This window comes from Maylandia zebra, linkage group LG12 (genome assembly GCF_041146795.1).
Source record: "Maylandia zebra isolate NMK-2024a linkage group LG12, Mzebra_GT3a, whole genome shotgun sequence".
NCBI lineage: Eukaryota > Metazoa > Chordata > Actinopteri > Cichliformes > Cichlidae > Maylandia > Maylandia zebra.
The window spans coordinates 6,413,672-6,427,664 of NC_135178.1; the positions used below are offsets into that span (position 1 = coordinate 6,413,672).

The 13,993-nt window shown below is 44.9% G+C and overlaps 1 protein-coding gene across 5 annotated transcripts in view; it reads left to right on the forward strand.

Moving 5' to 3' along the window:
* The window catches only part of tet3 (tet methylcytosine dioxygenase 3), a 49,681-nt gene that overhangs the window by 21,714 nt on the left and 13,974 nt on the right, over positions 1-13,993 (forward strand). For 4 of the 5 annotated variants that reach the window (XM_004567275.6, XM_076890614.1, XM_024804343.2 and 1 more), the window contains 2 exons: positions 7,880-10,814; positions 13,571-13,661. In XM_004567275.6, the coding sequence (XP_004567332.3) occupies positions 7,880-10,814; positions 13,571-13,661 (3,026 nt within the window). Of the gene's footprint in view, positions 1-5; positions 3,392-7,879; positions 10,815-13,570; positions 13,662-13,993 lie in introns of those variants that run through there. The other variant, XM_014408420.4, reaches the window with a different exon arrangement.

Consider the following 13,993-nt stretch of genomic DNA (forward strand, 5'->3'; position numbering starts at 1 on the left):
TGCGATTTCATTTTCACTTAAATGTCAAGCTGCGTGGATTGTTGTTGTCATTTCAAATATCAGGTAACCTCGATGACTCAAAAGTTTGCTAAAGGCACGACTGCCCTGCACTTCTAACGTTCTCTTTCACCGCGCTACAGTTGTGCTCACGAGGTGACTTCACACCAGCTCTGTTGAACAAACCTGAATGGCAGCATTGGAATCCACGAAACGCACGCCAGCATCTTAAAGCGACAACGCGCTTTTCTGCCATTGCTGCTTCGCTTCGGTAGATTTCTATTCCTTTTGTCAGAGATGGCCAGTCCGATGGTGGTGAAGAAATTTTGAGCAATGTCTTATGTGAAATGACACCGATGTAAGCTGATATGAGTCATCAAAGAAGACATGTGCTTGAATCAAGAGCACTCTTACTGTAAATTACTCGTGCCTTCTGACATGGAGCAAACTGTGTCAGCTTACATGCTGTATTTACAGTGTGGGCACATCATGTGTCGGAAACAGCTGAATCCCTTCCCTCATGTTGGTGTTTTGGTCAAACAGCGTTTCTTTGTTTTACTCAGCTGTGGACAGTGACAGAGTCAGGCAGAGTTCATGTTTATTAAGTTCTCTTTCATCCTCTTTGCCTCGCTCTCCAAATTTTGGATATAAACTATGGAAGTGCTAACTTCACATAAGATGGGACTGTTTAAGGAGCCTGTTGTGTTCAGGAGATGTCTAAAATGAGGAAGTGTGCGTACAGAACAGATTCAGGGGTTAAGCCAAATGCTGAGCGAGAAACGCTGTGTCACTACAGTCGGGGGAGTGAGCGAGTGAACACCAGCCAGCCGGGTGAATAAAAAGAGCGTGCTTTCTGAGCTTCAGTTTTTTTGGTGTGGTTTTGGTGATGGTGGGCATGTGCTCGGGATGACACGCGCCCACCCAGTGGTGGAGGCAAGCGTCCTGGTGGGAGACACTGATGACGATGACGGTGACGGTACAGCTACGTCACCGCCACATGTGTTTCCTACCTCTCTCGCTCACTATACTCTCCCTTCCCACTCATTGGCCCTCCCTGGTCACGTGACCTTAATGCTCTACTTCTCCATCCCCTTCCTTTTTAGACGGCTCGGGCTGTGTTTCTCTTTGGGATTGACGCTCATCTGTGTGTGTACATATGAAATTGTGCGGCAACAACGAGACAGACAGTGTGTGCAATTTTATAGCGCCAGAGAGCGAGCGCGTGAGAAAAGTGTTGGAACGGTAATGCAATAAGCTATGCTGGATGGAGGCAAAAAGCTCGGGAAACAAAACAGTAGAGACGAATTGAGAAAGAGAGAGAGAGACAGGCAAAGGCAGATTGAAGATGCCAGAGAAAATGAGAGACCAGGAGAGACAGGGAAAGCCAAAGGAAGTGAAGCAGGGAAGGGCTACAGAAGTTAATCCAGCCACAGTGCAGTGTAGCTCACACATGCTCAGTAATATAAGAGAAAAACACTACGCAGGAGCTGACAGCGATCTGCATGAGGGAGACGGCCATAATACCCAACCTCCTCCTCCTCTTCCTGGTTAAATCTTCTCCAAAACTCCAGCAATGTAGGAGCGAAGAGAGGACCGCAGAGCCGGTCACCCAGAGGCGATGACGGCGTTCATAATGATAATGCCAGTGACATCAAGGAAAGGCGACAATGGTGAGGAATGGGAGAACGTTGTCACACGCTGGCGGACGGGTAGGACAGAAGCCATCGATGAACTGTGATTAGTCGGCTCCTCGCGGTCTTCATTCGGCAGCAACCTCCTGACCTTTTTTCTGTTTGTGCCACTCTCGTACCTCTGGTTACAGAATCAGTATCACACGAACAGCTGATCAACTCTGCACGTTTCAACAGTACTCCACAGATTTCCCTCTTCCTATCTCCACTCTGTTCCTCTTGCTCACCGATGTTGAAGAGTCGTGCCCCTCTCACTCTCCATTGCCCAATTCAGCCGCCTTGCTGCTTTACTCCTGAGCATATAGGTCTTCTTTCGTTTGCTTCCCGACATCTGCAAGAGTGAGTTGACATCATAGAGTGTTGGTGATTTCTTTTAAACCAAGTGACCCTGAGCTTCCTGCAGTCGGAAGCCTTCTACTTTGCGTTTGCGTCCTTTGGATCTTGGATTAAAGGGCCGGCAACAGCGCCAGCAATCCTCTCCCTCTCTTGCGAGAGCATCCTAGAGGATCTGTTATCAGTCACAGGTGTAGGTCTGAAGCTTTTCCTGTCACACGAGGAACAGGGAAGCGATGTGAATGCGGACAGGAATGAAAATGGAGATGGAACAACCATCATCGGTGGTTTCTCCTTCGGCCCGCGGTGGAGCCCAATCTAGATGGAGCAAAAATGTCCGCGAGGAAAAAAAACGGATGTCGTTTACAAAAGGCATAAACAAGGAGTGTAATGATGCTTTTCTCTGCTCCCTTTTCTCTCTTTCTTTTTTTCCCTGTGTTGATGCCATTGCGCGATGAGATTGCGTTTTCGTTTGCAAGCCGCTGGTTTGCCTCTGCGGTCGAAAGCAGAGAAGCTCTGTCACACTCAGAATTGCCAGTATGGGGCTTATGGCGATAAACAAAACACACACACAGACAGAGATAGAGCCTTATATATAACATAATCTAATGCAGCAGAGCACATAATGTGGAATGGGTGTGGATAGAGACCGAGAGGGGTTTTCTCACTGGTAAGGAGCTCTGCTGCACTGTGCTGTTTCCAAGGCTGCTGCTGCTGCTGCTAGCAACTATCCCCCCACCGCTCTCTGTGTTTCTGCTCACTGCGCACTCCTCCATTCCATTCGTACGTGCCCGCTGTGGCTTAGATAATGGCCTCTCGCTCTAAACACACACTGAAAAGCGCGAGAGAGAGAGAGGGGAGAGGAGATGGAGGGAGAGGCTGCGCGAGAGGGAGGGCAATGGAGGGAGGGAAAGAGAGAGGGGAGGAGGAGGAGGGGAGGTGAAGGTGGGGGCTGCGAGGAGAAGCCGACTGCATCTGTAGTGAAGAGAAAGAAAGAGGATATTGAAAAAGGGAAGGGAGGAGCAGACAGAGATAATGAGAAAGGAAAAAGCAGAGAACAGAAAGCGCTGGTCATAAGAATAGGCAAGAGAATGAGAAACGTGTGCGGTGTGCTGGGGGGAGGTGTGCGCTGTGCGTGCGGCTGGCCGTGTGTGAGTGCATTTATGTGTGTGTCACCGCTCGCTCTGTCTGCGCGCCGCCCGGGCTGGGAGAAATAGAAAAAAAAAAAAAACGAGGAATACAACCCCCCAACAAGGCCAGATCGCTCGTGGACTGCTGCTGCACCGGCGAGCAATTCTCATGCTACTCTCTGTTTCCTCTTCTGCTCCCCACTCTTCGACCGGCAGCCCCGTCTGGACGTCTAGGACGACGTAAGTACGCGTTTGCTGTGTCCTAGAGGCTCTCAGCCAGCTTCATATTGTCAGGGTCTCTGCTTAATGTTCGGCACGACAGCAAAAAGGGGAAGGGGAGGGGGTGGGAGAAGAGGGAGGAGGATAAGAGGGAGGATGAGTTGGTGTTGGATTTAGGTTCAGCTGTCTACTCACAGGCTCTCGCCACCGCCGCCGCCACCTCTACTATCCTCACATATTCTGTCTCCTCCCTCCAGTGTCAGGGTTAAAGAGCACTCTCACAAACAAAACTGCACAGGCTTGTCTCGTTTAAAGGGCTCCCAGACTCAAGTGTCTGGTCTACCAGGTTCTACAAGGTCTAAGCCAGTTGGGCTGGTTGGTGTTTTTGGATACACTTTGTGCCGTTTTTGTGTGTCAAGTCTGCACAAGTGTGTTTGTGTGCGACACAGAGAGAATACAACAGGCTATGTCATAGTGTAAATATTTGCAAAAGCACGTGGTTTGTGCAGTTTGGGCAGCCGGGTAGGTGTGAAGCGGTGCAGGTGTCAGCGCAACATTTCACAATTTGGACTGGTTTTAGATCGACTAAGTTTTGTCAAAAGAGCCTTTAATGTGTGTGTGTGTGTGTGTGTGTGTGTGTGTGTGTGTGTGCGGTGGAGGAGGGTTTGGGTTTGTTTGGCGTCAAAGCTCAGCGAAGTCCATTTGTTCCGGGTGTTCAGCTTCGAACCCCTCTGACCTTTCTTTTGCTGCGTTTTGTGTGCACAACTGTGAAAAAAGGAGGAAAAGAGAGTGTCAGTGTGTGACTGTGCGTGATTGTGGGTTCGTAGGTTATGCAGTCTTGCAGTCGCTCTGTTTCAACACACTGCAGTTTTCATAACTGCACGCAGCTACCTCCACCCCCCCTTCCTCTTTCCCATCTGATGCTACTGATAGTAAAAACATGGGGCCTCTCACGTATTGCATGCCGGCTGTTCGCTGCACCCTCCTCTAAAACTCTCCGGTTTCCAAACCAGCTTCACCTCTCACCCATAACACCAGCAACCCCCCCTGGGAGCCGCCTGCTAGACACCCAGTACAGAAAGTGAATTCAGAAGGCTTACAGAATGTCCAGTAATTAGCCACTTCAAAGGCTCATTTCAATAATATTCAAATGATGGGGAAGCTGGACATCAGGCTCACTTCTGCTACCGCACACTAATGGAGCTACAAACTGAAGCCCTTTTCTTTCTTTCTTTTCTTCTGGTGGGGATGATCTAATACTGAGTGATTCAGATCTACATACATTATATATTTAAAAGTGTATGCATAAAACAAATAACGTCTTCCTCTGCAACATGATCTTCAAGCATCTTCTAGTTTTTTGGGCTCTTTAAACTGAACACAACTGCACAAAGCATGCAGCAGGTGCGAATTGAAGCATCTCAACTATTTACTGTAATACAGCCTGCAGACTTCCCTCTGTGTTGCTAGCACATCTAATGTAGTCATATAGTGCCACTGTTTCACTCTCCTGTGAACCTCTGAGCAAGTTCAAATGCAACAACATGAACTCTGTCAATGATTTCTGAAGCTGCCCTTGGATTATCTTTGTTTGCTTTTCTTCTCTGCTGGATTCATTATAATATAATCTACAAGGAACCAACCTGAAGACTGAATGGCTTGTACACTCACTGGTTTTATTTGCAAACCACATCTGGACTTAATGTATTAAGATCACTGAGATTTAGACAAATTTAACAACATAACTTTTGAAAGATCGACACCACTTTACATTTTGTTCCATTGTTCAAGCAGACTAAAATAAAAAGTTTGAAAATGTATTTCAAGATGACCAGGTTGGCATTTTGACTTGGAGGAAAAGAGATAATAGTATAGAGCTGCAATCTCCGAAAAAAGGAAGTCAAACTATGAAAAGCCTCACAGCCTACAGTCATTTTAGATATGGAGAAACCAGAAATCAGAAATGAAAACTAGTGAATCAAATTCCTGAACTGCTACACTAATGTTTGAAAAGCACATGGTTTATAGCACAAGCCACTGTCACTACATATATATACATGCTCAGTGATCACGTTTCAACAATGTGGAAACACTGAAAGCTTAAAATGAGTAATCATCACACAAAATGTCCCTAAAAATGGCTTGCTTTGACTTGAGATGGATGTCATAGTAACTAATGACGCAGAAACAATAAAGCACAGATTTAAAACTGCAGCAGTGTTTTAATTGTCCTGTATGAGTCGACCCTCTGTACTGTATCAAGCTGAGAGGGGCAGTCACTTGGGATTCTGGACAGTTTTGTGTCAGAGAAAGCAAAGACTCATGGGACTGTTAATGTTATTGAATTAAAAAAGTGCTATCATCGGTCAATTTCTGTGCAGTGTTATGTGCAATATGTGTCCATTAGTAATGCGCTTTTACTGTATAAATGATAACTTAAGCTATCCTCCTATAGCTGTGGGGTGCTTGATGCTTGGGAGTGTCTGTAAATTATTGAATTAAACTAGTGAATTTGCTTTTTCAACCACTTCCCATGCAAGCCCAGCATCAAATCAACTGTGAAACCTGACTTGGGAAGTATTGTGCCTGCTGAATCTGCTGCGTGATCAAGCCAAAAGACCACATGATAACAATCTATAATCTGAATCGTAGAACTAATCAATAATCACATGATTAATGTTGCATGTGGTCACTCAGATGGAAAACCTCTTACTTTAAGTGAAGGCTTAAAGTCTGACTCACCAATGTATGAGTTGTTTTTTTGCAGCCTGTTTTCATGAGACCTCTTTGCATCACATTTAAACACAACAGGCAGACTTCACTTTTTGATGTGCAGGGTTTCTGTTGTGAAGTGTGTCTTTTAACACAAATCACATTCTTTTCCTAAATGTTAACAAGGACTTTTGTTACACTTATCCAATAAGTGGAAGCAAAGATGAAAAGAGAGCGCAACGAAACGAATTAAAGGGACAACAAAGCAGCACACAGTATGAAAGATTCAAATAAGATGCAAAACATGGTCTCCTGATATTCCTGTTCCTGTACATCTCTAGGTGTAGGACATAGGACTGCCACCAAAAGATATAACCAGCCACTGGTGTCCCACATAACAGTGTTGCTTAAATCACAAAAACAGAAAGGTTTTTGGTCTTATTTTATACTGAAAATTCTGGTTCAGAAGTGGTGACATGGAAGCAGATTGTTTTCAGTTTGCTTCTGCTTTCACTATTTGACCTTCCCCAACTTCCTAAAAATAGAATGGGTCTTTAAATAAGCATTAATCATATGATACATAATCTGCTGGGGGGTTATATCCAGTATGTATTCAAACTAAACACCAGTGCATACATACAGGGGTTAAAACCCTCTGTGTTGGTGTCATGACAAAATAACTGTATTGTTCAATCATGAGGCTGTGTTAAAATGTCCCTTCACTCTTGAACAAAGGACACCAGTATTTTGTAAATCCACACTTGGTCAGCAGTTCTCTCAGATAAATCTCATGACTGTACTTTCAACATCCATAGCAGTTTGATCTTTGCTCAGCTTGATTTATATCTACTGATGAGTAGCTGTTAGACAGGAGATTATCTTTAGATATTCAGGCCAATTTGGGTTTACCATTTAAGGTCTTGTTTCAGAGGAAATGAATTTTGGTCTTGTAAAAAATGAGTCTACAAACCCAGTAAACAGAGCTGTGCTGCTCACATCCAGACACTTAGTATATAAAAGAACTGAAGACATTTCTTGATTCTATACACTTTGGTAAAATGGCATAGGCCATAATGAATCCACTTCTTCACTATCCGATTTGATTTATTATTTTATAATTTACATTTAGAAATTATAAACATTTACACGTTCTAATCAAGTAATTGTGTTTCTGAAAAGCTACATTAAGCATTTGACTTGTTTCCCTTATTGGTTTCTTGAGATAAGAGTAAAATGCTGATAAGTCCTCAGTGTTTTTTTTTTTTTTTAATATTTCCAGTAATAAATTATGAAAACAGAGTCCAAGGATGTGGATTTGTACTGCATTTTCTTTTCTCTGTGCTTCCCACATCTGGCTCACAATGTCTCCTAACACCACTGTCTGCTTTGTATAGCCCAGCGGATCTCAAGTAGAACGTCCATTTATAAACAACTGTGGAATTTTGTCACGTGACCTGTGACTTACCAGTTGTAAAATAAGCCCACTGAATATGAGAAGAGTTTACACCAGCCTTACTGGTGTGACCCGGAGAAACTTTATGCTATGCATGTGTGAGAGGTGGGTGGCAAACTCTGGATAAGAGCTGGAAAGAAGGGAATGGAGTCCTGGATTACTGGGTTGATACTCATCCAAGGAATGCTGTAATAGTAACTACTGAATGCCATGAGTACATTTAGTATAGCATAATCTAGTTTAGCACAATTACTATTTTAAAGCCATACCTAATGTGTACGATGTGCATCTGAATCCATTGTTTTTCACATCCTCATTACCTGTGCTCTGTGTTTGTCTTTTAGACTGTTCACAAAGTTACTTCAGTGGATGGCCCCAGAAGTGGAGGCCAGATGGAAATTGGGTCACATGACCGCCTCCAGGAAGGCGCGCTGAGCCTGGAACTGGCCAATGGGGTGAATCAGTACCCTAATGATGGTGAGCCATCTATAGAAACAGAGCAGCAGTGTGCAGAAAGCGTGCTGCCAAGGCAGTGCTGGGTGCCTGGACATGGCAAGGTCAGCGACACCCAACAACAGCAAACGTGTGGTGCAACCCCTGCTGAACCTGTACACCATGCAGACATGGAGGATGCTCACAATCTGGTGGCTTTTTCTGCTATTGCTGGCTCACTGCCTCATTCTTCCTCCTCTTCCTGCCACCTCTTGCAGGCTACTACAGCCTATTTGTATGAGAAGTTTACCCAGGAAACAGGCGCTGGGAAGGCTCAAGCTAGAATCTCTGCAGGGGCTCCTGAGGGTAGCTGCCCACCTTCAGAAGACCTGGAGACCTTACAGAAAGCACTGAGCCAAGCAAAACATGGACACAAGCCTCCCAATTGCGACTGTGATGGGCCTGACTGTCCAGACTACCTTGAATGGCTGGAAAAGAAGATAAAATTAGCAACCAATGAGGATCAAGGCTCCCACAAACTGGTTGATACTCCCTCACATTTACAACCTCACATAGAGCAACCCCATTTGCTGCATCACTCTCAGACCTACCAACAAGTAAATGGTGGCCACCATCTGTCTATTTCATGCTCCCAGCAGCAACAGGAAAGCCAAGGCACTCACCCAGATCAAGTGCCCTGCTCCAAACCACCGATTCCTTGCTCGCCACAGGTGCTCTCCATAGCCAAGGAGAAGAACATCAGTCTTCAGACAGCCATCGCCATAGATGCTCTGACACAGTTATCTGGTACTAGCCCACAAACTGCCTCTTCCCCAGGTCAAACCCCCTACACAAATAACCTCCATCACCATCAACACAACCAAAACACCGCATCTCAGCCTCTTAATGGCATTGGCATGATCCCATCCTCTTCTGGCACCTACTCATCTTCTTCACGCTCTCAGTCTGTCCCTCCAGGACTACAAACTAGCCAGCAGGCCCTAGAGTCATGTGAGCACCACAGACCCCAATCCCAGGGCCATCCGCCCCATGTTACCCCTGTCCAGTCCTCTACCTCTCCCTTCCCGTGTCAGGGAAAACCACCAGGCTTCAACCCGAATCCCCTGCAGTGGCAGCAAGCCTCAGGCACAGGATCTGAACACAGAAATCCATGGATGTGTGTGAAGTCTGAGCCTCAGTCTCACCTTGCCACTGCACCTCATAGTAGCTCAGACCCCATGTCAGAGCTCAAACAGCTGCTTGGTGACACCAGTAGCAAGTTTAGCAAAATTCCTTTTAAGCTTCCAGCTTCGCAACAACTTAGCTTGAACCAGAATGGGACTGTCCAGGCCCAGGATAACCCGGCATTGGTCAGGATAAAACAAGAGTCAGACTCTGCTGACCACTATCATCACCCTGCCTCCATGGGACATTATGGTATGGCTAATGGTCAGCACCAGGGTCAGCACTACCCTGGCACTCCCCTCTCTCCTGGCCAAGCAGCCATTAGCCACTCCACTCAGGCAGCTCTACAACAGCACCTTCACTACAAGAGGAATCTTTTCTCAAACCACCCCTCTGGCTTTGGAGGCGTTGGCCCACGTGGGCCTCTGGCTTGCCAAAATTTGAAAAAATGGTGGCCACAGATGGATGCAGAGGCCCTGTCACATCTGGCCATCAAACAGGAACCCAAGAGGAAAAAAATCAGCCAAGGATCTCCTGGTCTTAAAGCTATGACTGAGACGTTTTTGGGTCCTCCCCTTCCCAAACCCAAACAGATAATCATCAAGAAGCCCAAACAGAAAGCCTCCATGCCAACCTTTCTGCCTCAGACTCAGATCACCACACAGAAACCACCAGTCCACATGATGGACAGATCCGCACCCCTGGCCAAACTGCAACTAGGTCCACTCGACCAACTGCCCCTCCACAGTAACTTCACTCAGGCTGCTGCTGCTGCAGGCCTCCCTGCCCCAGCCCAATCTCAGGTATCCATTTTCAATTCCTCAATGACACCCACTTCCACTGTTTCTGTTCCATCAGAAAACACTCCAGACCAGCTGGGCCCTCTACTCCCACCTGTGGGCCTTGCAGCTCACAATAAGTCAGAAGAGATGGGCAGCCTGGCCTCCAGTAATACCAGCACCATGACACCTATGACCTCCACATCCTCACCCAGCACCTCAAATGTACCAAGCGTCTTTAACTTGGACCCGAAGTACGAAGAGTTGATCCGCCAGTTTGAGGCTGAATTTGGGGACTCAGTTCCAGACGTATCTGCCAGTCAGCCCGTGGAGGAGACTGCTACAGCCCCAAAGTCAGGGAATGAATCCCTGAGTAGTCCTCAGGACCTCAGTCCTGCATCATCATCCACCTCCCAGCCACTTCCCTTAATTTCCACAAGTCAACCCACCCCCACACCTCATCGAGATCATCAGATGGGAATGAGCAAAGATGAGTCCAGGACCCAAAGTGAGGCATCCTTGAGCCAGGCATCTACAGAACGGCCTATGGAGATGCAGCACAGGGAGTCTGTTCAAGTTCCTCTGAAACAGGAAGATATAGTGGAGAGGCAGCAGCAGTCCAGAGTGGTGCAGGATACTTTTAGCATGCCAGCTTCTCCGCTGTCAAAACGAATGAAAATTGAATCCTCGGGTGATATAACAGTATTGTCCACCACCTGCTTTTCTGAGGAGGACACACCAACTAAGGAAGGTGTGCCCTCTTCACCATCTCTCAAAGGCTTCTTGGACTCTCCTTTACGCTATCTTGACACACCCACTAAGAGCTTGCTAAGTACTCCTTCCAAGGATCTTCAGGCAGAGTTTCCCACCTGCACCTGCGTGGGTAAGTTTTTGCATCTCAGCCTCTGCTTATGGTCACACAGCTTACTTTCCATCCACAAAGTGCATTTCAGACACAAATTAGAAATAGTCTAACAATAATCAGTCTTCTGAAAACATTACTTATTAATCTCTGACTAGAGATCAATTTGAGTCTTTGTCAATTTGAGCACATTTCGTTATCTTTGGAAATGTTTTATTCCTCCACTAAAATAATCAGCCTATTATGTGGCCATTGTAAGCATTTCACTTTGCTTATTGATGTAAACAGATTGACTTTTAGATTTTTTCACCCCATTCCCACCCCAGTTCTTTCTGGTTTTCTGGTTGGTTGCAGCTAAGAAAGAATGTGCAAGTTGCCAGGGTGCGTGGTAGTGACCATCTAGACTGTGACAGTGAGGGCCAATAAAGGCAACATGCAGGAACAATAGCAGTGGTGGCAGAAGGACTCTTTTGTGTGGGTTTGGGTCTTGCAAGCAAGCAGAACAGAGCCTTTGTTAGACAGAATGGAGTTCAGTCCCATAGTTTGGGTAGCACCCTGTTTAGGGAAGCCTATTTATTTACAACCAAGTAGGTGGTCCTACAGTTGAAATGTTTCATTTAAAGACATTATATGCTGGAGATTTAATTTGTTAGACTACACTCACGTTATTCTAATGCATAGTGTCTCAGTAAGTCATTAATTAATAACTCAGTAAATCTGAATATTGCTGCGTTAGCTAATGTGGATAATAGTTTATTAACTCGACACACAAACCAAATAACGAGAGACTGTGTTCTCAGGCAGGCTACTAAGAAATGACAACCTGTTTCTTGGAGTTACTGTGTACCAGTTGCCCACATTGATTTTATCTCCCAGTCAACACTTGTCACTGTATGATGACAAAACTATACCATAAACAGATAGATGTTGTCACTGTGTCCACCTACAACAGCATTTCCAGTCAGTCTCTCTGACAAGGCAAAAAATCCTTTTTGTGATATAAGTATAATACAGAAAGCTTTTTTTACTGCAACATTTGATTGACAACTTTGATTAAAAATCGATTGTGATCTAACAGCCACACAACAGCCACTCGATGTACACGGACTAGTTTTAGGACTCCCATTTTTCAAACAAATATAAATATGTTTATGTTATTTACGCATATGCATGTGTAATTTATGGAATCTTTTGTATTGCATGTACATTGTATTCCATGCATTGCACAGCCTTTTAAGCCTGTTGTGTGACTGACTCAGAAAGCCCAAGAAGTGTATCCAGGGGTTAGGTTGGCTGGTCGGACGAGTTGTTTTACAACCAAGACTAGACGTGGAGAAAACGGGTAAACTGACAGTTTGCTGGGTGTGGATTTGGGATGGATTAAGGCCTGGTCCATAAAATTGTGTTGCATCTGAGCACTAAAAGGAGTGCACAGCAGTGGGAAGAGCAGTGTCAATGACACACACTTGCTAACCATGTGGTGTTACTAGGGGTAAAGACCAACAAACAACAAGCCTTCATAATTATGTTACACATTTCCTTTTCTAAGCAGTATAGCATAACACTGCATAGGAATTTGTTGTTTTTAACACAGACAGGATACAGTATATACATATACACACATATTTTTTTTCTTTGCACATAAATGGACTATGACTACTCCATTTCCTGCCATGAACCACGCCCTGGAGCCTCCTTTCACCAGCAGCAGAATGTGACCTCATGTTGCCTCTGGACACAACCACACACACATACAAACACAACACACACACAGAGTGGAAGACCGCATTTTAATCATCTGATAGTGTGGAGCGCATTAAGGGCATTTTTGGTAATGTTGGCATCCACAGTTGTACTTTAGAAATGATACAAGAGCAAGAACAACACAATGTTAGTTTAACAACACACAGTTAGCTGATACAGCTGGGCAATGCGAAATTCCTCGAGGCCATCATACCATTAATCTGCACAGTATCTCATAGAAAATGTAACACTGAAGTCATAGGGTGTGGTTTAAAACCATAGGTTTTGTGCAGGGGAATGGTCAAATGCTCACACATACTCATGCACAACATCACCTCAGATGTACACAAAACACACACACTAACACTCCCTCTAAACATCCCTACATACTGAGTCACACACTACCTCAAAAAGCTTCTGCTTCACCATGTTTTGCTCCCCACACCACTCCCTGTGTGTGTGCGTTCATGTGTGTGAACGTGTGTTTGAACTGGATGTCGCAATGAGCTCTACTTTCACATGCTTCTCATAGAAGATCTGGCTTTACCTACAAAGAAAATATCTTTGAGTTTGGCCAGAAATACATCAAAGCACATCCGCTGTACCTTTGTCCTTTTACAAAACACTACAACATGTGAGAACATGCAAAGCCAAGCTGTACTTTTCAAGTCTTCTTTGTGTGCAATTTAAGTGACACTCAGATCCAAGAGTTGGTTTGTTAGGAATTGGGGCTTAGATGTAAAATTTTTGGTCAATGTGAAAGGCAAAAATGTTTTTAAAACCAAAGATTCAAATTCAAAAGAGAAACTGTTTTAAATAGGCTGGTGTTAGGGGACATTACCACCAAAGCTATAGATTTGAACAGCAGTGACTATATTACCCAATCTTGTTCTGATTCTGTGTTGAATTCATGCTGTAGTGGAATCACTGATACACTGTAAAAATCCAGTGTTTATTGTCAATTGCTGCTACAGTTTGTATTCGTTTTTCAGATAAAATGTTGTGTTCTTACTCTGTACTGTCCCCCCCCTCAGAGCACATAATTGAAAAAGATGAAGGGCCCTACTACAATCACTTGGGATCTGGACCTACTGTGGCCTCCATACGAACCCTGATGGAGACAAGGTATATTCTCTTCTCTTCTCTTCTCTTCTCTTCTCTTCTCTTCTCTTCTCTTCTCTTCTCTTCTCTTCTCTTCTCTTCTCTTCTCTTCTCTTCTCTTCTCTTCTCATGAGTCCTCCTCCTCACATTTTGTCCTTAGGGAATCTGTGACCTAGAATCTAGTAGGAGGAACAGGAAATATCAGCATCATCAGCATATCACAGGCAGAGCAAAAAGCACAGGATTAGCAGCAGATGACAGCTGATAATGGGAAGAACACAGAAGGAAGAACAACTGATGACAAAATACAATAAAATATGGAGGAAAAAATGAACATTGAAGCAGTGAGGGGAGAC